The 23,686-nt window shown below is 35.9% G+C and overlaps 1 protein-coding gene across 1 annotated transcript in view; it reads left to right on the top strand.

The window, feature by feature from the left end:
• Positions 1-6,650, top strand: part of LOC121739822 (hemicentin-2) — a 115,646-nt gene extending 108,996 nt beyond the window's left edge. Inside the window, exons 13-14 of the mRNA XM_042132403.1 lie at positions 98-279; positions 3,357-6,650. Coding sequence (XP_041988337.1) covers positions 98-279; positions 3,357-3,532 — 358 coding nt within the window. The 3' untranslated portion in view covers positions 3,533-6,650. The remainder of the gene's footprint in view (positions 1-97; positions 280-3,356) is intronic.
• Positions 6,651-23,686: the final 17,036 nt, after the last annotated feature.

The raw sequence follows: 23,686 nt of genomic DNA, 5'->3' as shown, positions 1-23,686 counted from the left end.
GGGAAAACCACCTAGTTATCAATCAAGTGACAACAGGCCCGTTAGCCAATGGTCAATCAGCTGATTTACCTTACTAACGTATCGTTTATATTGGTAGGTACGACCCAATAGCGCACGGCGGGTACGGCGCGCTGGACGAGTATGCGGCGTACCCGCACGCGCCGCACGGGCAGCACGCGCCCGAGTACCGCGCCGCGCAGACCCCCTCCCGCCAGGACTACTGCTCCGACCCCTACGCTTCCGTGCACAAGCCCAAGAAGAGGATCGACCAGCATATCGGTGAGTACATAAGAATTTAAAAAGGGTTTTTTTTACATTATTCTTCTCTAGATGCGAAGAGTGCTGGGGACTGGGGTACAAAACGATCACCTGAATATTATCTTAATCACAGAAGTCAAGATCTAGGGCACTTTACCCTAAATAATGCCGTTAGTATACCGACGCTGCAAACCGAGAAAAATCGACGAAAAGCGATTTATCAAGATCTCTTAGCAGCTGTTTTGCGGTTCGCAGCCTCATGCAACCACATCACTCGGTAACCAAAATGTTTATTAATTGAATATAAACTAAGTGTGGACTCTATAACCATTGCACGAATCGTGTGCTGGCGATTGAAGTACCACTAACCTGAACTTGCGCTTGAAATATGTACTTCAAACTCCTATTGAATTATTTGAGACGTATTGCAATTTCTATTGCTAATAAGTCATGCGTAAATCCAAAATATAATAGGTATAAATTCAAAAGCTATTTTATTTGGAAATTTGAACCAAGGTATTAGTATTTTCGATGATACGCGCGAACGAATTTGAAATAAATACTAGTTAGGCAACTATAGGAATAAAACCCGATGTAGGAGCTAGGTACAGTTACGTACGAGACGAAAATGTACTTTATTTACCTTGGAGACTGCAACTGGATGAGAACTTATATATGAAGGAGATATTTACGCATTTTCTGATATAAAACTATATTTTCTGCAATACAGTTTTCATTTTTAATATCCGCAACAACAATATAGATTTTCTATATTTCGAGTCACAAGAGTACGATAAAAAATACACGTTTTTGCCCCCGCCTTGCAGTTTGGCATGCAGAAGCGAAGAAGTACTTTAGGGAAAAACTGCTAAAGTTCCTTTATCAATCTGTCACTTTGTCTATTCTACTACAGAAAGAAACGCTTGGCCGTACTAAGCGTGCTGACGACTTATTTGATTTGCTTCTAATGTGCTTTGTGGCAAGCAAAATAACGAATTTTGACATTTTATATTGAGTTTTGTGCCTCAATTCGCTATTTCGACTCTAGGCTCTCAACCCAAAATACATGGGCCAGTTAATTGACACAGTTCTTTGTTTTCGGCGAAGATAATGGCGGACGTACAATTGGCAGGGCCACAGATTGGCCTCGTATATCTGGTTTATTGTGGACTTCGGAGTCGTGTGGCGGGCCCTCAGGCCATTTTACATATTTTTCAGCCGAGACTCGGGCGCTTTTACCGATGTATTTATGTGGGTAAACCTTTCAAGTTTATGGACATGATAACTTGTGATAAAACATTTAATAAGTCGGTAAGCGAAGATGTTATCTTTCTGTCGAGTGATTTTTCTAACGTATCAGACAAAAATGGGAATATTTCACTGCTTTTTCACGTCAATGTCATTAACAATAAATATTTTACTAATAAGGAAGTTTGATGATGATGATGAAGGGAGTTTAACATAGAGAAACTTACTGTGTATTGGCAAATGCAATTCAATAGTATTATTATTTACTACTTTAGCAGATATTTACCGAAATTGCACTAATTACACATAATAATTAATTACACTCAGTCTGGGAAAACCGTTCACAATGGTACCAAGTACGGAGCACAATCTACCTATTGTATTCCCACTTCCCAGCTTATATTAGTGTCGATAGTCTCCGAGCTCACACGCTTGAAATACGCTCGCTGAAATCTGTTTTGTGGTTTAGAAAAAGCTCTAGCGTATTGCATTAGATTCATTACAGGCGAAGCGCCCGCCCGTACGTTGCTGTCGCTTGGAGTCCAATAAAATTCTATCCGATACAGTTTTAAATAACGAAAGGCGTTGGCCGCTCGCCAGTCCAGGTTTTCAGGCGTACACAAAAGTATGCCACCCGAAGGTGCAGCTAGCTATTGAAAGTGCAGATAATTGGATAGGCTAGAGTTTGGATTACAACGTGAAATATGAACTTTATTGTGTTCTAATTTTGAGGCTTCGCTTCAACTTCTAGATGTTTCATTTTCGTAATTATTAACCACGTTATTTGTTGAGGTCGGAATAGAGTTAAAAGTGTAGGAGTTGAACGCAATACGGTTAAACTATCTCTGCGATGTTATACGACGTGGACGGCGGGATGGATGCTAAATAAAACTTTATATTTAAAGTCGAAACTTGCATGTGTGACTTCCCTCGTTCCGAGCATAGTGCTGTGACTGTTACGATACCTATAAACCGGTTGATTGAAAGCTATACGAGGCAGGTAACGAATTGAAAAAGCGAACGAAAACCCTGAAAAAATAGAGTCAACTGGAAACGTTTGTGTTGCTCGCGCGGCCGTTTGTCGGGCAAATGGCTGCAGCTGCTCCAAATACATTCGTACATTACCGTGCTGGGTACAAAACTCGAGCTGTTGCCTGCTATTAATTTGATTTATAGCTTGTTAGTTGCTAACAGCTAGCAATTATACAGCTCGCGGTTGCGGGTTCGACTCCCGTAACTTTGTCTATTGACAATGAACAGGACTGAGGCTAGATATTCAAACAAACAAACAAATATACTTCATTGTGCACATATTGATAACATTACAAACACAAATAGGTATAATATAATTAATCGAACTGCACACAAAGGCGGCCTTATTACTTTAAAGCAATATCTTCCAGGTAACCTTTAACACGTCTTAAGAGATGAAGAACTTAGGAAAATGGTGATGTGCAAAAGTATAAACATTTTTGACAACGATTGACTAATTATGTTATAAATATTATATTCAATAAATATTACAATATATATTAAATATAGTATATAATACATACATATTACCTACATACTATACAATACATAAAATTACATACTTACAATAATAATATTATGTTATATATTAAATATACAATTTAATTCACTTTGTTAAGATAAACAACTGTGGCCTCGTTATAATTTGCACGAATTTCGAACTGTCCCACGCTTACAGTATAACTAGAGTTATAATCAATACTATCAGTATAACCGATTTCACATGAAAACAGTACAATCCCATTCAATTGCGTTTATTTAGCTAACAGTTTCTTGCCTAACAGGATCTCATTATTAACAGTGTCGTATGTCCACAGAGTCCCCGTACCACGAGGTGAGCGGTCTACCGGAGCCGTACGGTGGCGGCGGCGAGGCCGAGGCGGAGGGCGCTCCGCCCCCGCACCTGTCGCTCAGCTACGACGAGTCCCTCGAGTCCGGCTACTCCACTCCCAATTCCCGCGCGCGCCGCGTCATCCGCGAGATCATAGTTTAGGTACCCCATCACCAGGAGACAGTGTTGACGCAAACACTGCTGCGTCGACGCAATGCTCTCCGCTCGTCGGTCGTGGCTTTTTCACGTCAAAGTCGTGCCACAATTTCGTTTTAAAAACGCAGCGAAAAAACGCTTACACCGAACGTAGAACTGTAACGCACACTGTTGACACTGCATCACAAATCCCATCTGTCAATGTAAAAGTCCCCCGCACGCGGACGCCGTGTGCGGCGCATTCGCGTGCGCGACGCCCGGTGCGTACGACGATTGAGTTTTACATACGTAAGCCCGCTAAGTGAATTGAAGTCGTGGAAATGGGTACTCGATATGGTATCGAATAAGCTGGGTAAATTTAACGATCAATATGTATTCAACGAGGCGCGCCTCGAGTTACTGAGCACTTCCACGAAACACTAAGGGTTCTCCTCCACTAGGACATCACTCGTACAAAATATGGAACCGGTGAGTCGCTCTCGTTCGTCAGGTCGGCGCGCGGCGTCCAAATTGGACGCTTTCCGATCGGCCACGGGCGCCCGGTGCGGTCCTAGTGGACGAGGACCCTCACATCGCTCGCCGAGCGCAGGTGCTCCGTTCAAACGAGCTACTTAATCCACTGCCGTGGACTGTATTATATAGGTGATAAGTCGCATTTGTATTATATTAAACGAATTTACTGATTGTTGACAATATTTGTCCTGAGATGATATTTACGAAGCTTCGCGTAAGGCTTAGGTTGTGATCGTGACGCCGATGTCGATGTTAGGTGGTACGCGGTACCGCGCCGAGCCCGCAGGCGCGCTAGGCGGTAGCACGGGCCTAAAGAATGTCGCGTGATTTTTATCACAAACGTACGTTTTGTACTTTAAATGTTTTATTGAAAAATGGAGCGAGTAATGTATGTTTTACTCGACATTTTTCTATCGAAAAATATCCATTTCGGATGTGCTTTCGAATCCGAATTCACCATTTTGTTTGGTCTGAATCTGATATTTTGTTCGTAATGTTGCTACTAAACGCCATATTTTAAACAACGAAATATGTTTGCAATTAGTCTGTAAAATGTGTGTTGATTCCGAATTTAAATTACTGTAAATTATTCCTGGAATTTATTTGTAGTAATAACATGAAAAGCAGAGCTTCCCAAACTTTTTGATGATTGTGGACCATCAAAAAGTTTGGGAAGCTCCACACTCCCCCTACTAAATAATTATGGTTGTACTTTAATGCGAAAGGGTTTGGAGATCCCGATTTCAATGATCGTTTAATATAATCGGCTCGAGATGATATAAAGTCGGAACCGTGAGCCCGCGGCTCGCAGCAAAAAACTCGAAAAGCTTTTACTCTACATTTCCATAGATAAGTGCATGCACTTCTCGGACGCAGAAATGGAATAAAATTATATCGCGTCTAATATATTCCGCGCCATAAAAATCACGTATAATGTGTAGCGAAAAAATGTGAGTTATGTCCGCCCGTGGTATCCCTTCCCGTTTATTCCGGGTCCTACTTACAATTTACAAATTTACAATATTGTTTACGGCGTTCACGTAACTAAAGTTTAGGTCCGTCGTGACTCGTGACATTACACGAATAATGAAACCTAAAAAATAAGTCTAGGTCTTTTCATAAACTTTTACAAGTACGAGGTTTTACAGTCGCGACGATATAAACGCGTTTATGATGTAGGCTGCGAACAGTATTTGTAGCTTCAATAAAAATGTCCATCAAAAGAGCGAAGTGTTGTCGCCCACTTTATATTTCCCGCCCTATAAAAACTGTTCGCGGCCACTCGCGAGGAACCTTAATATTTATTTTCAAGTTGTTTAATAATTAATTACGGCCCTGTTTTTAATTAAAACTGTAAAGTGACTGATTAGATGAAAAGCTTTTCACGGAAATTATGGAGCATCTCGAGTAATTTCTTATTTATATTCATGAACATTTTCTCTAAACTATGTTGTATAAAATAAGTATAATGCAACTAAACGTTTATTCCATTGTACGCAAGGTCCTTCAGGGAAATGTTTATAAAATATCCCTGCACTCATTCTGTTTAAAACTAATTACTATATTTCACTTTAGTTAAGGAGCTAAAAGTTCTTTAGTAACATAGTTAATATTACTGCTATAAGTCATTTCATATTTTCCTTAAACATACTTTTCTTCTAATCACTTACTTTTTACTGAAAAAAACTAGGTTAATAACTTGATCTCCGTTTCGAATAAAATTCTAGATACGAAAAGCAGGTATCGCCGTATAAATCGGTTATCGTCGTGAAAAATCACCGGTTAATGCGTCGTTACCCGACCGGAGAGTACGTGCGCGGTGCGATACTTACCTGCACCAGATAAACTCCCAGATACACATAATCTGCTTTATGTATGTTTTATTACCCTAAAAACTAACTAATTGAAATGCACAGCATAACGTAGCATACAACGAAACAAATAAGTTTTCAAAAAATGTTTTCTCTTTATGATTCATTTGTTATACCGAAGTAATTAGCTAGTTTTTACTTCACATCGTTGTGAAATAGTATTTTGTATGGTATAAATGAGTTTTTACATTAGCGAGCGCCGGTTTTGTGGGGATCCGCACGAGACGCGCAACAGAAAACGTTCATTAATCGAATGTGCTCTCGTCATGTAATTTTATAAAGTGCATTCCCGTCCATTGTGAGACGACAGGGCGGATCGCATTGTCTCCGCGCCGTATATATTGTTCTGAAGGAATAATAAACGGGGTGCGACTCTACCAGGACCTCGGAAGACGGCCATTACATTAGGAGATAGCCTCGTGTCACACCACGCTTCTAGTTGTGCTTCTGGGTAGCGGATAGTTCGTATTAAAACGTCTTAAGATGGCTTCTCACTGTTGCACGAGCCACGAGCTGGCGCGGCGTGGCTCGATCGTGATATTACGCGCCGTGAGAAGCCAGCATTTAGATAGCAGATAGCAGTCCGTATTCGGCTTAGGATCACTAGAGCACTCATAATTTCAATGGAAGTCTATTTCAGGAAGGAAGGAAAAGTTTAAGAAACATTCGCGGAATGCTCACTTGTTCCATAAACTTGTAGTTCTCAAAGACCCCTCTAGTCGGAGCCAGAATTTCCAAGAAAAGCCAAGGAGTAGATATTAAGTGAAATTATTTTCCAATTCGTTTAATAGACTCTTGTATTAAGGTGCTTCCACACCAACAGCTTTCGCCTGTGATGTAATTATTCTGTTCTGTTGCATACTTGATACTGCATTATCTTCCAGCGCTACAGTCGCGCTGTACTATTATAGAATTTGTAATACTCGAATCTCTTGTCTGTAAAATTTCATAGGAAAAGCGTGTTTTCATTATAACAGTTTAAACATAATAATGGTAGTTGGCTGTGTAACTTTGGATGCATGTATGTAACATTACATTACAAGCGAAAGCTCCCAGTGAGCCAGCACCTTCATAAAGATGATATTATATTCGGTTGTAAACTCGTCAATTTCCGCTCCGACGCGCTATGTAACATGCAGCGCGGATACAGCACAGGTAAGCATGACCCAATCTATATTAGCGGCAGATTTTGATGCGAAAACATAACCAGGTTAAATACTCTGGAGGGCATTGTTGTAGTGAAATATGCATTATACGTGGTTTTATTGGTATTCCGGGCGATTTGTATTTGTTTAGAAATTTTCGCAAACACCGCGCGATACGCGCCGCGGGATATATAGGCGATACATTATTTGGTCCGTTATCTATTGCTGCGAGACAAATATAGAGTTTATTGTTAATACTGTTTATAGAGAAATTCATGCTGCCGATTTACCTCGTGTAAGTAAATACGCAGCAATTTAAACGTGTGGTATGTACTTTCTTTTAAGTAATAACATACCAATTAATCAAGGAAAATATACATTTTGTATCTTTAAAAATGTTTTTATGTTATTTTTGTAATTAATGCCAACATACTTTATAGTATCATGTATTACTTTATTCCTCGAAATACGTTCACTTTGATACATACTCGTACATTTGATGGTTCGATATGTTTTTTCATTTGCTGCTTCTAGGAATGATTTACCTGCGAGCAGCCATTTTGTTTTGGTCATCGAATAACGTCTGAGCTAAAAGAGCTATACCGGGAACATAATATTACGTATTATAATATATTGAATAACGGGAAACGAAATTAATATAACAGGGAGGACATTTTGTGTTTGTTTTACTAAAAGGCTGGTAACACATTCCTTGTGTTTCGCTACATTTTTTCCATTATTTTTCTGTTTTGTCAACTAAGCTCGTTAGCTTATTATACAATGTAGGCTTTTTTGTGAAAACAATCAGCTCTTTTTGGGGTTTTACTATTTAAAATTGAGATTTATGAGATATTATACTGCCGCACTCAGAGACGAATGATAAAATTAGTAAACTGTAATCATATGAAGAATTTGACATAAGCTCCAAACAATAATTAATTCTCATAATCTGTCAAACTCTTCATTAAATTGAGGCTTAATCACCATTAAAATATGTCTCTGAATGCGGCAGTAATATGGAGTTAGACGTTGGACGCATGGTCGAGTTGGTCCTCTAATATTAATACTCTGTCGATGTAAGTGCCATTTGAACGACTCTACTTTCGTTTAAGGACAAAACTTTTGTAAATATTGTAATTTTTAAGTTTATGTTTAAGGTTTACTGTAAGCATTTTATTATTGCGACATTGATTATTTTGTCAGTTAAAAATGTTATTTATTTTAATAATTTGATGACCCATATACGCGGTTTAAATCACATGTAAGTTTTGAACTGATAACAAGTGCCTGTTATCAGTTATCACTTAGTTTATCACTCCATCTGCCAATGATCTCGACGCGTCAATCTCTACAAATACAGCATGTTATATTTTTTATTTTGGAGCAATTCACGTAATAATTATTTGAATTCAGTGGACAGTTGTGTTTCAGTCTATTTGAAGCATGAGTGTAGGCGCTGAAACATTACTGCGAATTGAACATAAATATTATGAGAATTTTGTTCTGATATGTACTTGTGAAACGTGGATAGCATTCCACAGAGGAATCTTATATTTTTATCTAATTAAGTAGTTGCTTCACGTTTATTTGGATTCTGAATATGAGTATAAATGTGTTAGATATATTACGTATGTCGATAACGAATTAGATAGCCGTCCATATCATTTGACTGTATCTGTCTGTCCGTGTGTTCGTGAGCTCTATCCCAACGATGTCTAAACTTATCAATTATCATCAATTTTAGTTGAAATTGTGTATAGCTATATTTTGTAATTACTAGCGTTTAAGTTTTTGCTTTTATATTCTACTTTTTATTGAAAGAATTTTATATTATGACAATTCGTAGCTAGGATTTATATTTGTAATGGTCGATGATTCTATGGGACCTCATACTAGGGACCTTATACACCCTTACGACTGTATATATTATCAAAGAAATTGATTCATAGCTTAGGCTCATGTCAAAGCCAAGTTATACATGGACTTGACATAACCTGACTAAGTAACGTCGTATGAATCGATATCTTCCATGTTACATTGGCCGGCTAACCACTTGGGCTTCGCTGCCGTGGTCGAAAGTGGTAGACGTCGGTGACCGTTCAAGAGCTTCGTATAGAAGTGTTGGTCTCGTACTTAAATGCTTAGCGTTAAGCCCAGCGCCACAACCTAGTTGTAATTCTCTCGCGATGTAAATACTACTGCCTAACTGTCGTAGCTCGGCTTCGTGTTCGGGGCGCGATTCTCGCACCTCGAATCTCCGGAATCGAGATTCGAGGTGCGGTAATCGAACCCCTATGAATTTTTAACGTACTTATCATGAATTTTATATAATTAACAATCGAATCATGATAGCAGTGATAGGACGACTCGGTTTTTATATTGTTGTTTAAGTAAACGCAAAGTGAATGGGCTTACAAGAATTGAGTTGACAACATTTCCAATATTTTAATTTAAAGCCTGAGTTTATCGAATCGTTTAAATAAATGTTTTAATATTTCTCGTATGAACACTTAAAACAGTTAAGTAATGGAATAAGAATTGTAAACCTCCGTATTTACGACATATCACATTTAACGAACTTTTAATGGTATATTATTACAGTTGATTACTAGGATAAGTTGCATTCGATAGCTTCTACGGCGACGTCGAAGTTATCGAATACGACTTGGTTACGTACCCTTTTTAAAGTTCAAAAGATTGTATCAGTCTGTTCACGGGATGTTGTCAATTGATACTATAGTTATAATAGCTATATTTAAATGTTATGTAAATGTTCATATTGTAATTATATTCTCAAGTCACATCATTCATTGGGACTGATTTAAGAAATAAATAGGTTATAAGACGCCTAATAAAATAATTTCAAATTAAATGTTACTTGTTTCATTTTCTCTCCCCTAATAATATATTTTGTTCCTACTAGCTACCATCTGATATTGATACCATCTGCTGTGGTCAAGTGTCCGACCAAAGGTCCAAGACAACTAGTTATTATACAACAATAATTATTACTGTAATACGTGTCCCACCTCAGGGTGTTTTGGCCTAAGCTGGCTGCTGAAATTGTGGGATCACGATTATAATAGTAGACTTCTACACTTACCTCGTTAATTGATGTGGTATTAGTATTTAGTACCTAATCGAATCGAATTTAATACAACACTGTGTTGTATTAAATTCGAACTGTTGTACTAAATTAGGAATTGAAACAGCTCAAATAAAAGTTATGCAGAGTTTTCACACAGTATTTATTTTTACAATATTTAACAATGAAATCAAAATTGGACAGAGTTACCACTTAAACACTCAATGTACAAGAATGAATCAATTCTGGCATGGCTGGCACTTATATAGCTCCATCCCCACCGGCGGTAGCTGATTGCTGGCTTGGTGGGTGGAGAAAATGGCAATTATGGCGGCAGGAAATGCTGACTGACGTCACATCCGTTACAGACTACTTAATTCAGGGGATTATTTTCAGAATCCTAAATTCAGAAATCTAAATTATTTATATTTAATTAAGGTACAAACATTCAGAATTATAAATTCCGGAACCTGAATTCAGGATATTATTTTCAGAATCCTAAATTCAGGATTCTAAATTGCGAAACCGGAATTCAAGATGCTAAATTCAAGATCTTAAATTCCGAAACCAATTCAGGATCCTAATTTATTATGCAAGAGCATAAATTCCTAAACTTGAATTTAGGATCATATTTTCAGAATCCTAAATTCAAGATCCAAAATAATATTATACCTAACATGTTTGATTGTGATTTGCTAATAATTGGAAAATTACAATCAAACATTAAATAATTTAAATATTGGCAATAAGTACGGATTTTACAGGATTAATCCCTTACAATATTTAAAAGGCATCAAGGTTTGAATGTTTAAGAGCGCTACTCACACACCTGCCGTAGGGGCAATCTAGGGTGCATGGCGGTTGTGGTGATATCGGGAGTATCTCTACACACTTGCCTGCCGTGCAGTGTTTCCGTGAAGCTGAGCTGAGCACACGTTTTGAGAATGGCATCCGTATTATCGACCGATCAAAAGATTGGAGTAGCCTTGGTGCTTTCTGTGGTGCTACCTCAAAAAAAAGGAAAAGGAGATACTGGGTGAAGAATTGGCTACTGAAAAGAAGTGAGTTATGGCACATGAAAAGAACGGGAAGTAGATGACTTCAATAACTTTTGATGGATTATGACTCTTTTGAAGAGCTTCTTGCAATGGTGGCACCATTTATAGAAAAAAAAAAATACATTGATGCGGAATGCCGTAAGCGCTAGAGAACGATTAATAGCTACGCTCCGGTTTTTGGCCAGTGGACAAACCTACGAGGATTTGAAAATTAGTTGTATCATATCACCACAATTATTGATGTCAACAACAATGATTCCTGAGACTTGTTGAAACTGACTGAGAAATTGCCCCAATTGCGCTACACACGCAGCGACGGCAGGGACGACTTAGGGATCAAGGATGGTCTCGCGCCCCTGCCGCCCTGCCGCAGGGCCAATCCTCTATATTGCCCCTGCATACCTACACACATCACAATTAAGGATGCAATTAAGGGTCATCCCCACTCCTACACCCTGGATTGCCCCTGCGGCAGATGTGTGAGTAGGGCGCTTCAGGCTGCACTCTGCAGAGACATTAGATACTTCACGCAACGAAGCCGCGGGAAAAAGCTAGTTTTTACAACTGAATACGGAATACCCAAAAGTGACATAAAAATTCCCGCGCAAAAATATCTCACTGCCATGTCAGTAAGTGAAGAAACATGTCGTTATTTTTCATTGGGTTTTCCGTCCGCACCTGCCTGCGAGAGGAAGTGCCTCCATTGTGTTCTACAGTTCGCGGCCGGCACATATTATGACGTATGAGACAATAATGTGTATTGCACAAGACTCAGGAGGTGGGTTTCAGGGGCGTAGCTACCGCAGGATATGCCGTATCAATAATAATTATATACGGGGCCCCGAGTCACAGGGCTCCCAATGTGTGTACGGCGCGGCGTAAGGAAAAACAATAGAAACTTTCCATTTCTTTGTTTTTCGCAAAATATGAGAAAAGTAAATAAAGGCGGACCTTTCCTAAGGGCCCCCCAAACAAATTTTATATGGGCCAAGGCACGTAAAGCTTCTGGCGGGTTAAACAATAGTTCAGAGCATTAACAGTTTGTCGGATTTGAGGGTGAACCTTGACAGGAAACTGTTTTGCGTCGTATTGCTTTATCCAAGACTATATTATGTTACGTAAAATATTCACAGACGGATGTAAGTATCTCTAAAAAATTGACTTTAATCTTGTGTTTCTATAGAAGACTAAAGACGAGTCAGTTCGAAAACGAGACGCAACGCGACGATTAATAAATAAATAAAATATGTTTATTTCCAAAAGAGAAGAACACGTCATATTATTTATAGTCACCTAGTAAGCTCACGCCTAGCTGTATCAGGTGACTGGGCTCCTCCTGCCTCCATGACGATATAAGTAAGTACATACCTACCTAATAGCGATATTTTAAACTGTTTTTATGCATTAGTAAGGCTCATCATTTTAATTCGCTTCGGTGTGAAATAAACTGACATACAGTTCCGACCAAAGTTAACCCAGTATTAAATTTCAGCATTACTCTCTAGTCTTTCATAAACACCTATTTACCTGCGAAGAACGAGAGACACCTATAACATAACATTTAACCCTGGGTTACATTCCAACCCAGATCTGCGCATGTGGGCCTAAGAGCTAAGGCTCAGGTGACTATAATTGACCCTTGCTAATGTTTCAAAGCTATCATTAGCGTAGGTATTATATTAGTTTAACTTTAATCCATTATGTCCAATATAATATATTATATAGTAATAAGAAACTCAAAACTAGAGAGAAGCCTGCCCTTTTTGAGGCCACAGAGAATTTATTTTAAATTACTAAGATTAATAATCCATATTAATACTTTAATATTATAAAAGCGAAAGTGTGTCTGTCTGTCTGTTACCTCTTCACGCTTAACCGCTGAACTGATTTTGCTGAAATTTGGCATGGAGATAGTTTGAGTCCCGGGAAAGGGCATAGGATAGTTTTTATCCCGGAAAAGTGTACGGTTCCCGCGCGATAAACTAATTTTGGCGCAACGGAGTTGCGGGCGTCATCTAGTTATAAATAACTATAATTAGTTCGCACTCCTACGCTACCTTTTGAAAACTACCACAAAACACCATCCTAATATTAGAAATGTAAAAGTGTTGGTTTGTCTGTTTCTCTTCACGTTTGAAGTAATAATAATATAATAATAATCTTTATTAACTCAAACATTTTTACAAGATCCTATGAAGACTCTGACTCCCAAACTAGGCAATGCCTGTATCTTAGGTGTAAGTGTAAACGGCTGAAGATGTAGATTATCTGACGTTTTCATCGGATGTGGCTTGTTTATATCTGATTAATACAAAATACACTAAACTGTGCACATTGTCTGACATAAGTCGCGGACGCGACCTTGAGCGTTCGGACGTCCGAACAGAATCTGGCTGTTCGGATATTTTTGCATCCGCTGACATCCGAGAATGAACCGTGCACATTGTTAAGCCGCATCCATCAGCCGCGACTGATGAAAACGTTCGATAATTTGTTTTTAACCGACTGCCAGGAGGGTTATTTGAAGCTTTGCTTAAGACTGTTCTATGTGCATCCGTTGTCTGATTGCAATAACACAAGTTTAACTTAGCATGGGATTAGACAACGTGATGTCACTGTCTACTTTGTGCTATTGTGTATTATTGTAGTATAATAAAGACTTTGTATAATTTGTAATTTGTATAATAAAACTTGATAAATGTTTCATTACATTTATTTTATTTTATTAAAACATGTATTGAACATACTGTACAATATTATATCATTACACAAAGTGTTGCTACTAATTAATAACTATTGGAACTCTACTAATGTTTACCCATTGAACTTATAATACAAATACATTAAACTATAGGTACCTACTCTTCACAAACTGATGTGAAATCATTTTGTAATCTCCACGAGTTAAAATCCCATCTCCTACAGTTTCAGTGCTATCATTAAATGCTGCGATTTACATTTTTTTCATTTACCTACATTTACAAATCCTATGATAAATCTTTTGAAACTTGTCCCTGGTATATTATCAAGTTTTTTTTTCTCATCAGCGGAAAGTCGTAATATCATAAACGTTATTCACAATAATTATTGAGTCATCCTTAGCATCCATTTAATGGTAAAGTATACAATAGATACAATAGATATACTCTCACATTCTTTTTACTAATAATTATTCCTGTGAGTCGCTAAAAGAACAGGATAACTTAATGTTCGGGGCAAATTTAGATAAGATTGCAAAACCTCATATAATTTTTAAATTAAAAAAAGTAAAATAATATTATTTTAATAACAAAAAATATACGATAATTCTATAAACTAATTAGGTATATTCCTAATCCTATAGCATATTCCGTATACGTCCATAAGTATTGTACTTTGGTAAGTATGAGATACTTTTATGCTGTTTTTTTTTTCTTCTATTAACTAGTTTGTAATACTTAGGTACTTACTTTGTTTCGAGTAGCTATCTTACTTTTATAATATGTATAACATTGTACTGTACCTATGTTTAATTTTTAAAGTTTCGTTGTATTATAATTTATAACATTATGAAATATATTAATATACTAAATCAAAAAATTTTCAAGTTTTAAATTATGTTACATAAATGAATTTCAATCAAAATTTGAATATATTTCAAATTTATTAAAGCTTGTTTCATTATTTTCAAAAACCTTTTAGAAAATTATAAAACTTTTTTTATATTATAAAAATATTCAATTACGCTCAATGTTGAGATTCAAATCAATCCAACATAGAATTTTCATTCAAAAAATAAATAAAACATGTATCTTAAACAATGATACTAAAACTTAAAAGATTTATTATGTCTAATGATACAGACACTTTAGCTTGGGGTTACAAATTGAGAAAAATTATGTGGAATAAAACCTTTTAAAAATCTTGTGTTCGTATGTGTTTTGTCATTGTAACGTGAAACTGTATTTCTAAGCTTAGTCAATATGATTAATTTGTTTTCTTGTAAAAAAAAAAACTGTAAAACGTAGGTACTTTGTTTTGAGATATTTTTATACCAATTTCTTTTTTCTTTCGTAAACTAGTTTGTAATATTTTGTTTCGTGTAGGTACCTATACTTTTATATATTATTGTATAATATTGTACTGAATGTTTAATTTTTAAAGTTTCATTGTATTATAACATTGTAAAATATAGTACATACTGTTACGGTACACGGTATACGGACATGTGGTGCCATCTAGCGGCAAACAAGCGAAACTGATCAGGGGACACACTACACATAAATCCCCTACTCGAAACTAGATGGCGCCAGGTGGTGTATGCTCGAGCCTCCTAGAAGGCTCCCATACTTGTTGACTTGTTTACGTGAATCGGGAACTTTCTGGAATTCGTCTCGCCATATAAAAAGCCGCAGGTAGACGGCCCGGCGATTCAGTTCGGTTCTAGCGATCATCAAGGCGATTTCCGAGTGACAACAAGTGATCAATAGTGAGTGAACCAGTGAAACCTTCGACTTGGCTACGACCTAGGACAGTGATAGTGCTTAGTAATTGGACCTAGTGATTAGTGTTTGGACTAAGTGCTAAGTGTTGTGACCTAGGTTTAGTGTAGTGTTAATAAAGTCTTCAAGAGAGTCACCAGGTCTTTCTCTCCAAATCTTCGAACCCTAGCACGTAACAATATAATGATTGTTTCATTATTTTCAAAAGCTTTTCAGAAAATTAAAAAACGTGTTTTTTAATTTAATATATTTCAAATTTATTAAAGCTTGTTTCATTATTTTCAAAAACTTTTCGAAAATTATAAAACGTGATTTTTAGTTTTATAAAAATTTTCAATTATGCTCAATGTTGAGATTCAAATTAATCAATCATAGAATTTTCACTAAAAAAATAAATAAAACATGTTAATCATCTCTCAATCAAATCTCTAAATATATCAAACTTTATAAAACACATAAAATCAATTTGTTTCAAAAAAGCGCCCCCCTTTTTGAATTATATTATTTTTTCTTAATTGACTTGTTTTTTCGTACTAATTTTCGAAGAATATCTCTGTATTTGTTTAATTTTTTATTCTACTTTTCTTCGAGTGGGACTTTAAAATGGAGAACGTTATGAATACACTCACAAATGCAATTTATTTTTTCGTCATCACAAGATCTCAAAAGGCCTTTAATATATTTTGGTTTCTACAAATTTATTTTATGTGTTTTATAAAGTTTGATATATTTAGAGATTATGATTAACATGTTTTATTTATTTTTTGAGTGAAAATTCTATGATTGATTAATTTGAATCTCAACATTGAGCATAATTGAAAATTTTTATAAAACTAAAAAGCACGTTTTTTAATTTTCTGAAAAGCTTTTGAAAATAATGAAACAAACTTAAATAAAAGCTTTAGTAAATCTGAAATATATTATATTCAAAAACACGTTTTGTAATTTTCTAAAAAGTTTTTGAAAATAATGAAAAATGAGCTTTAATAAATTTGAAATATATTATATTTTAAAAACACATTTTGTAATTTTCTAAAAAGTTTTTGAAAATAATGAAAAAAGCTTTAATAAATTTGAAATATATTAAAAAAAAACATTTTTTTGTAATTATCTAAAAGTTTTTGAAAATAATAAAACAAGCTTTAAATTTGAAATATTTTAAATAAAAAAACACTTTTTATGATTTTCTAAAAGTTTTTTGAAAGTAACGAAACAAGCTTTAATAAATTTGAAATATATTGTATTAAAAAAACACGTTTAATAATTTTCTAAAAAGTTTTTGAAAAAAAAAATGAAAAAAGCTTTAATAAATTTTAAATATTTTAAATAAAAAAACACTTTTTGTAATTTTCTAAATGGTTTTTGAAAGTAATGAAACAAGCTTTAATAAATTTGAAATATATTATATTCAAATTTTGATTGAAACTCATATAAGTAACAATTTAAAACTTTATGTTTTTAAGAAAATCTTGATTAAATATTATATTTTACAATGTTGTAATACAATGAAACTTTAAAAATTAAAACATTAAGTACAATATTATACATGTAAAACTATAATATAAAAGTATGGCTACTCGAAACAAAGTATTATAAAACTCGAAATAAGTATATTAGTTTACAAAAAAAAAAAAAACAATAGTATAAAATTATCTTATAACAAAGTACGTTTTGCAGTTAATATTTTACAGAAAACAAATTAATCTAATTGACTAAGCTCAAAAATACAGTTTCACGTTACAATGACAAATCACATACGAACACAATATATTTTTTAAAAGGTTTTATTCCACTTAACTTTTCTCAATTTATAATGACCCCGAGCTAAAGTGAAGATCATTAGACAAAATAAATATTTTAGTATCATTGTAATATGATAAAGATGTTTTATTTATTTTTGAGTGAAAATTCTATGTTTGATTGATTTGAATTTCAACATTGAGATTTGAGCATAATGAATATTTTTATCAAACAAAAAAAAACATGTTTTATAATTTTCTAAATTCGTTGTTTTTGTGACACATTTATTTCTAATCAGTTTAATCAGCCACAACAGGTGAAACAGGTGAGCCCATCGCTACACCATCTACTTGCCTGTAAAAGTCATAATTCCACAACATATAGCAACTGACCAGTTGTTCATTGTCTCTGAGGCGTAGGTGTTTAATCTCATCAACAAAGTGGTAGGAATCCTTTACTTTCACCTCTACGCGGACAGATCAAGGCCCATGTAAAGGATTCCTACCACTTTGTTGATGAGAGACAATGAACAACTGGTCAGTTTCGATATACAGTCACTGTTCACTTGCCTACCAATACAGCAGTGTATCGAAATTGTTACAAGAAGCCTTAGAGAGAATGACTTACCAGTTGAATATGCGGACTTGTTAGAACACTGCCTTACATCTGGCTATATGTTGTAGAATTATGACTTTTACAGGCAAGTAGATGGTGTAGCGATGGGCTCACCTGTTTCACCTGTTGTGGCTGATATTTTTATGGAAGACTTTGAGAAGTTAGCCCTTGAGTCCTCACCTATACAACCCACCTTCTATAAGCAGTATGTAGATGACACTTTCACAATATTACCATCGGACAAAGTATCCATATTCCTTGAGCACCTGAACAGCCTCAATTCCAAAATACAGTTTACAATGGAGTTAGAGAAAGATAATTCCTTAGCCTTCTTGGATGTATTAGTAATAAGGAATCCTAACGGCACATTAGGTCATACGGTGTATCACAAACCTACACACACAAACAGATATTTAAATGGTGATTCCCATCATCACCCAGCACAGTTAAGTACTGTTGAAAAATCTTTATTTCAAAGAGCGCGAGGAATCTGCGATGAACAGCATTTGGATACCGAGCTTCATCATGTTGCACAAGTTCTACGCGACAATAAGCTCCGGGCACCACGCAAACAGAGCAGCAACCGAGTGAAGCCGGCAACAGTGGAGAGATTACCTGCAGTGTTACCATTTATAAAGGGAGTCACTGATAAAGTTAGCTACATTCTAAGGAAAGCTTCAATAAAAACATACTTAGGGCCGCCCAAAAAGATCAGCCAATGTTTACCATCAGTGAAAGGCAGCTGCCCCCCCTGGATCATGTTGACGTCCCTACTAAGTATATTATCTAGTACTTTCATCTATAAAAATAACGAATTTTTGCCATTTGTTTGCAATACAATTAAAAATTATTAATGTTTTATCTATATATATAAAAGAAAGTCGTGTTAGTTACACCACTTATAACTCAAGAACGGCAGAACAGATTTGGCTGAAAATTGGTAGGGAGGTAGCTTAGAGCCAGGAGACGGACATAGGATACTTTTTATCCCGTTCGACAGCGTTCCTGTGTGACTTGACATGAAACGTCAGTCACTATAAAACGTGGTATAACAAAAAAGAATCAGACTTGGAATAACAAAACGAAAATGACAGCTATGTAATTGACGTAAAATGACAGCTATGTAATGACGTATGGATGACAATTTGATATTTGTAAGAAATCAATATTAAAACTATTTCTATTAAATAAATAATTAACAAGTGGATTGAAGTGAAGTGAAGTTTAATTAATAATGCCGCGAGCAAGACGATCGAATCTTTCCCGACAAAGCCGTAATGCAAGAAGAATACAAAATACTGCAAATGAAAGGACTGAAGAAGAACAAGAAATTGCACGTGAACAGCGCCGCAATAGTATGGCTCGACTTCGTGCTTCTCAATCACGAGAGCAAAGTGAAGCAGCCCGTGAAACAGCTCGGTTGGCAATGCAGAATCGTCGAGGCTGATTATAATTCTGCAGAGTTTGTTTGTTTGTTTGAAAGCGCTAATCTCAGGTTGAACGCGTTAATCTCAGGAACTACTGGTCCGATTTGAAAAATTATTTTACTCTTGGATAGTCCATTGACTGAGGAAGGCTATAGGCTACATTTTATCACGCTAAGACTAATAGGAGCGAAGAAATAGAGGAAAATGTGGAAAAAACGGGGGAAATTATATGAAAGGGCTTATTTGAACGCGCTAATCTCAGGAACTCTTTGTCCGATTTGAAAAATTATGTCAGTGTTAGATAGCCCATCTATAGCCTATAGCCTTTCTCGACTGTTGCCCGCGACTTCGTCCGCGTTAGCATAGTAGATCGCATCCCAAGTATTATTTATTGTACAAAAATATTCAATGTACAGAATTGACTTTCCTACGATTTTATTATATAAGTATAGATGTTCCGCGCGGCTTTGCTTGCGTAATTAAGGAATTTCACGCAACCGTACATTTTTCCGCAAACAATAGCCTTTGTTCCTTCACGTAGTCTATTCTGCATGTTTGCCAAATAACATAAAAATTGCTCCAGTAGTTCTTAAGATAATAAGCAATTTCAAATAATTTTCCTCCGTTTTTTCCACATTTTCCTCTATCTCTTTGCTCCTATTAGTCTTAGCTTGATAAAATATAGCCTATAGCCTTTCTCGATAGATGGGCTATCTAACACTGACATAATTTTTCAAATCGGACAAAGAGTTCCTGAGATTAGCGCGTTCAAATAAGCCCTTTCATATAATTTCCCCCGTTTTTTCCACATTTTCCTCTATTTCTTCGCTCCTATTAGTCTTAGCGTGATAAAATGTAGCCTATAGCCTTCCTCAGTCAATGGACTATCCAAGAGTAAAATAATTTTTCAAATCGGACCAGTAGTTCCTGAGATTAACGCGTTCAACCTGAGATTAGCGCTTTCAAACAAACAAACAAACTCTGCAGAATTATAATCAGCCTCGACGATTCTGCATTGCCAACCGAGCTGTTTCACGGGCTGCTTCACTTTGCTCTCGTGATTGAGAAGCACGAAGTCGAGCCATACTATTGCGGCGCTGTTCACGTGCAATTTCTTGTTCTTCTTCAGTCCTTTCATTTGCAGTATTTTGTATTCTTCTTGCATTACGGCTTTGTCGGGAAAGATTCGATCGTCTTGCTCGCGGCATTATTAATTAAACTTCACTTCACTTCAATCCACTTGTTAATTATTTATTTAATAGAAATAGTTTTAATATTGATTTCTTACAAATATCAAATTGTCATCCATACGTCATTACATAGCTGTCATTTTACGTCAATTACATAGCTGTCATTTTCGTTTTGTTATTCCAAGTCTGATTCTTTTTTGTTATACCACGTTTTATAGTGACTGACGTTTCATGTCAAGTCACACAGGAACGCTGTCGAACGGGATAAAAAGTATCCTATGTCCGTCTCCTGGCTCTAAGCTACCTCCCTACCAATTTTCAGCCAAATCTGTTCTGCCGTTCTTGAGTTATAAGTGGTGTAATAGGAGCAAAGAGATAGAGGAAAATGTGGAAAAAACGGAGGAAAATTATTTGAAATTGCTTATTATCTTAAGAACTACTGGAGCAATTTTTATGTTATTTGGCAAACATGAAGAATAGACTACGTGAAGGAACAAAGGCTATTGTTTGCGTAAAAATGTACGGTTGCGTGAAATTCCTTAATTACGCAAGCAAAGCCGCGCGGAACATCTATACTTATATAATAAAATCGTAGGAAAGTCAATTCTGTACATTGAATATTTTTGTACAATAAATAATACTTGGGATGCGATCTACTATGCTAACGCGGACGAAGTCGCGGGCAACAGCTAGTTCTTTATAAACACCAAGCTTATAAAAAAACTGATTTCCCCCCCCCCCCCCTGGCCTAGCAATACTGAATGTGTGGACGAAAGCCCGAGCCGTGGTTTTTACTCTACGTGATTGCTTACTTACACTTAACCAGTAACACGTCAATTACCGCCAAGAATTGAATTAGCTGATGGTAATTTTAAAGGTATTTTTTTTTGGTATTTTTCTCTAACTTGAAGGATGAGGAACTTCAGTAACTGGTTCCCTATTATCATAGCTCGAATTTCAAAGTCACATGCTAGTGAGACAGCCTGCGTTCGAAGTGATCGATACAAGAATCGGGTCCCAAGTATATCAATTAACTGGATTCACCTGTGTACTTTCCACAGTAAAGTTTTTTAATTGCTCCTTTGATTACAAAAGTAAAATTTACAATAACGAAAACACGAGAAACTCGTAAAACATAATATTATTGCGAGTGTATTTCACTTCGCGTATTTTCTCATATTTGGATTGTAGAGCTCGCTCTTCAAATATCAGGTAAAAAGTTGTTGCAAAAAAGTTTACAGATACTCTCGTTTCTGCGTTTACTTTTCATATTATCCAATATGTAGGAAACTGGAAAACAACGGGCGCTCAGCCAGTGGGAATTGGAAAGCCTTAAAACTGTTGTTGAAGTTTGATTAACTTTTTTATTATGACCAAGTTTCACCGTAATGAGTACCAATACGGAATTGGTTTTTTTAATTCGTTTTTGTTTTTTTATTTAGAATTGTTTTACTAATAATATTGCAGAGTTAGTTGAATTTTTTTTCTAACCTGAATAGTTTGTGAGAGAGACTCTTCCAAAGTGGAAAAATGTGTGTCCCCCGCCCTCTAACTTCTAAAGTAGGGGCATGATAAGTCTAAAAAAAATTATTGCTGCTGCGGAACCCTTCATGGGCGAGTCCACCTCGCACTTGGCCGGTTTTTTTAAATAATTTTTTGATAAATTTAATAAATTTTAAAACATAGTATTTACTTATATATCAAATTTATATAAATGATGACTATCTGTTTCAACTCCACTTTCGGTTTCAGTTTCAACTTAAATACATTGTTAGCTTACAATATAATCTACACAAAAAGTCATTTAGTTACACGATATTATTATATAAAAACTCATAAATGGCTGCAACAAATGACTACATTAATAGCTTGGATAACTTCAATATATCCTCCCAAATAGCCTGCGAGCCAGAGAATTGTAAAACATTTCTGACAAAACCAGATTCATATCTAAAAATCCTGCAACAGAATATCAGGAGTATCAATAAGAATTTTCACGAACTACAAGCTCTATAATTGGCCCGTATCAGTTTTGACTGTGATGTAATTGTTTTGTCCGAGGCATGGTTATCTGTTAACAACAATAACATTCCCAGTCTAAATGGCTACAGTTGCTATCACTCTTCTTACAATTACAATAAAAACGATGGCTTAGTAATATATGTTAAAAAGTCTTTAGACTCTGTAGTTACAAAAGAAGAACCAATGTTGTCTTAAGCAAACTGCATAGTTTTGAAACTTAGCCACGATACGGTGTTAATTACTATTTGTAGACCGCCATGTTTCAAAAACCTAGAACCTTTTTTAAATTCATTACACGACCTCCTGGAGAGTTTAACGCGATTCAAAAATATAATTTTGGTCGGTGACGTCAATATAAACATATTAAATTTAAACACAGACAGCTCAAAATACCTTGATGTGACATCTTACTTTGACCTCCTACCTGCAACATGTAAGCCAACACGAGAAAAGAGTTGCTTAGACCATGTGATTGTAAAAACTAAATTACCGGGCTTTACCTTCCATTTAGAAACTTCTTTAACCGATCACGAATCGGGAGCTCTAATATAGGTACCTAGTAAATGCAGCTGATGATACTTATAACTTATTTATGTAGTTTAGAGCTGGCGCGCACTACGACTTTTAGTCGCGCGATTATTTTATCGACCTACACAAATTCAAATAAAATGCCACTTTATGACATAAGCTATAGATTTCATTTTGCTCTACGCCATTGAAAAGCAGCGGCAGCATGGGTCACTAGACAAATGTCGGTAGAAAATGAAATCTGTATCCCGTTTCATAAAGTAACATTTTATTTGAATTTTGGTCAGTCGGTAAAATAATCGCGTGACAAAAAGTCGTAGTGCGCGCCAGCTCTACTCTACTATATATTATACTTACTTTAATCTGTGTGGTGGTTATACTACTCTGGTCTCTGACCTCGGGACCGTAGCTGTATAACTCGCAGACCCATCGCACTTCGCAGACCAAACCCAATAGAAAATATTTTTGGCTTTTTGTCAATCAGC

Source organism: Aricia agestis, chromosome 2 (assembly GCF_905147365.1).
Source record: "Aricia agestis chromosome 2, ilAriAges1.1, whole genome shotgun sequence".
In the NCBI taxonomy this organism is placed as follows: domain Eukaryota; kingdom Metazoa; phylum Arthropoda; class Insecta; order Lepidoptera; family Lycaenidae; genus Aricia; species Aricia agestis.
The sequence above is the reverse complement of the archived record's forward strand: the minus strand, read 5'-3'. Positions and strand labels throughout refer to the sequence as shown.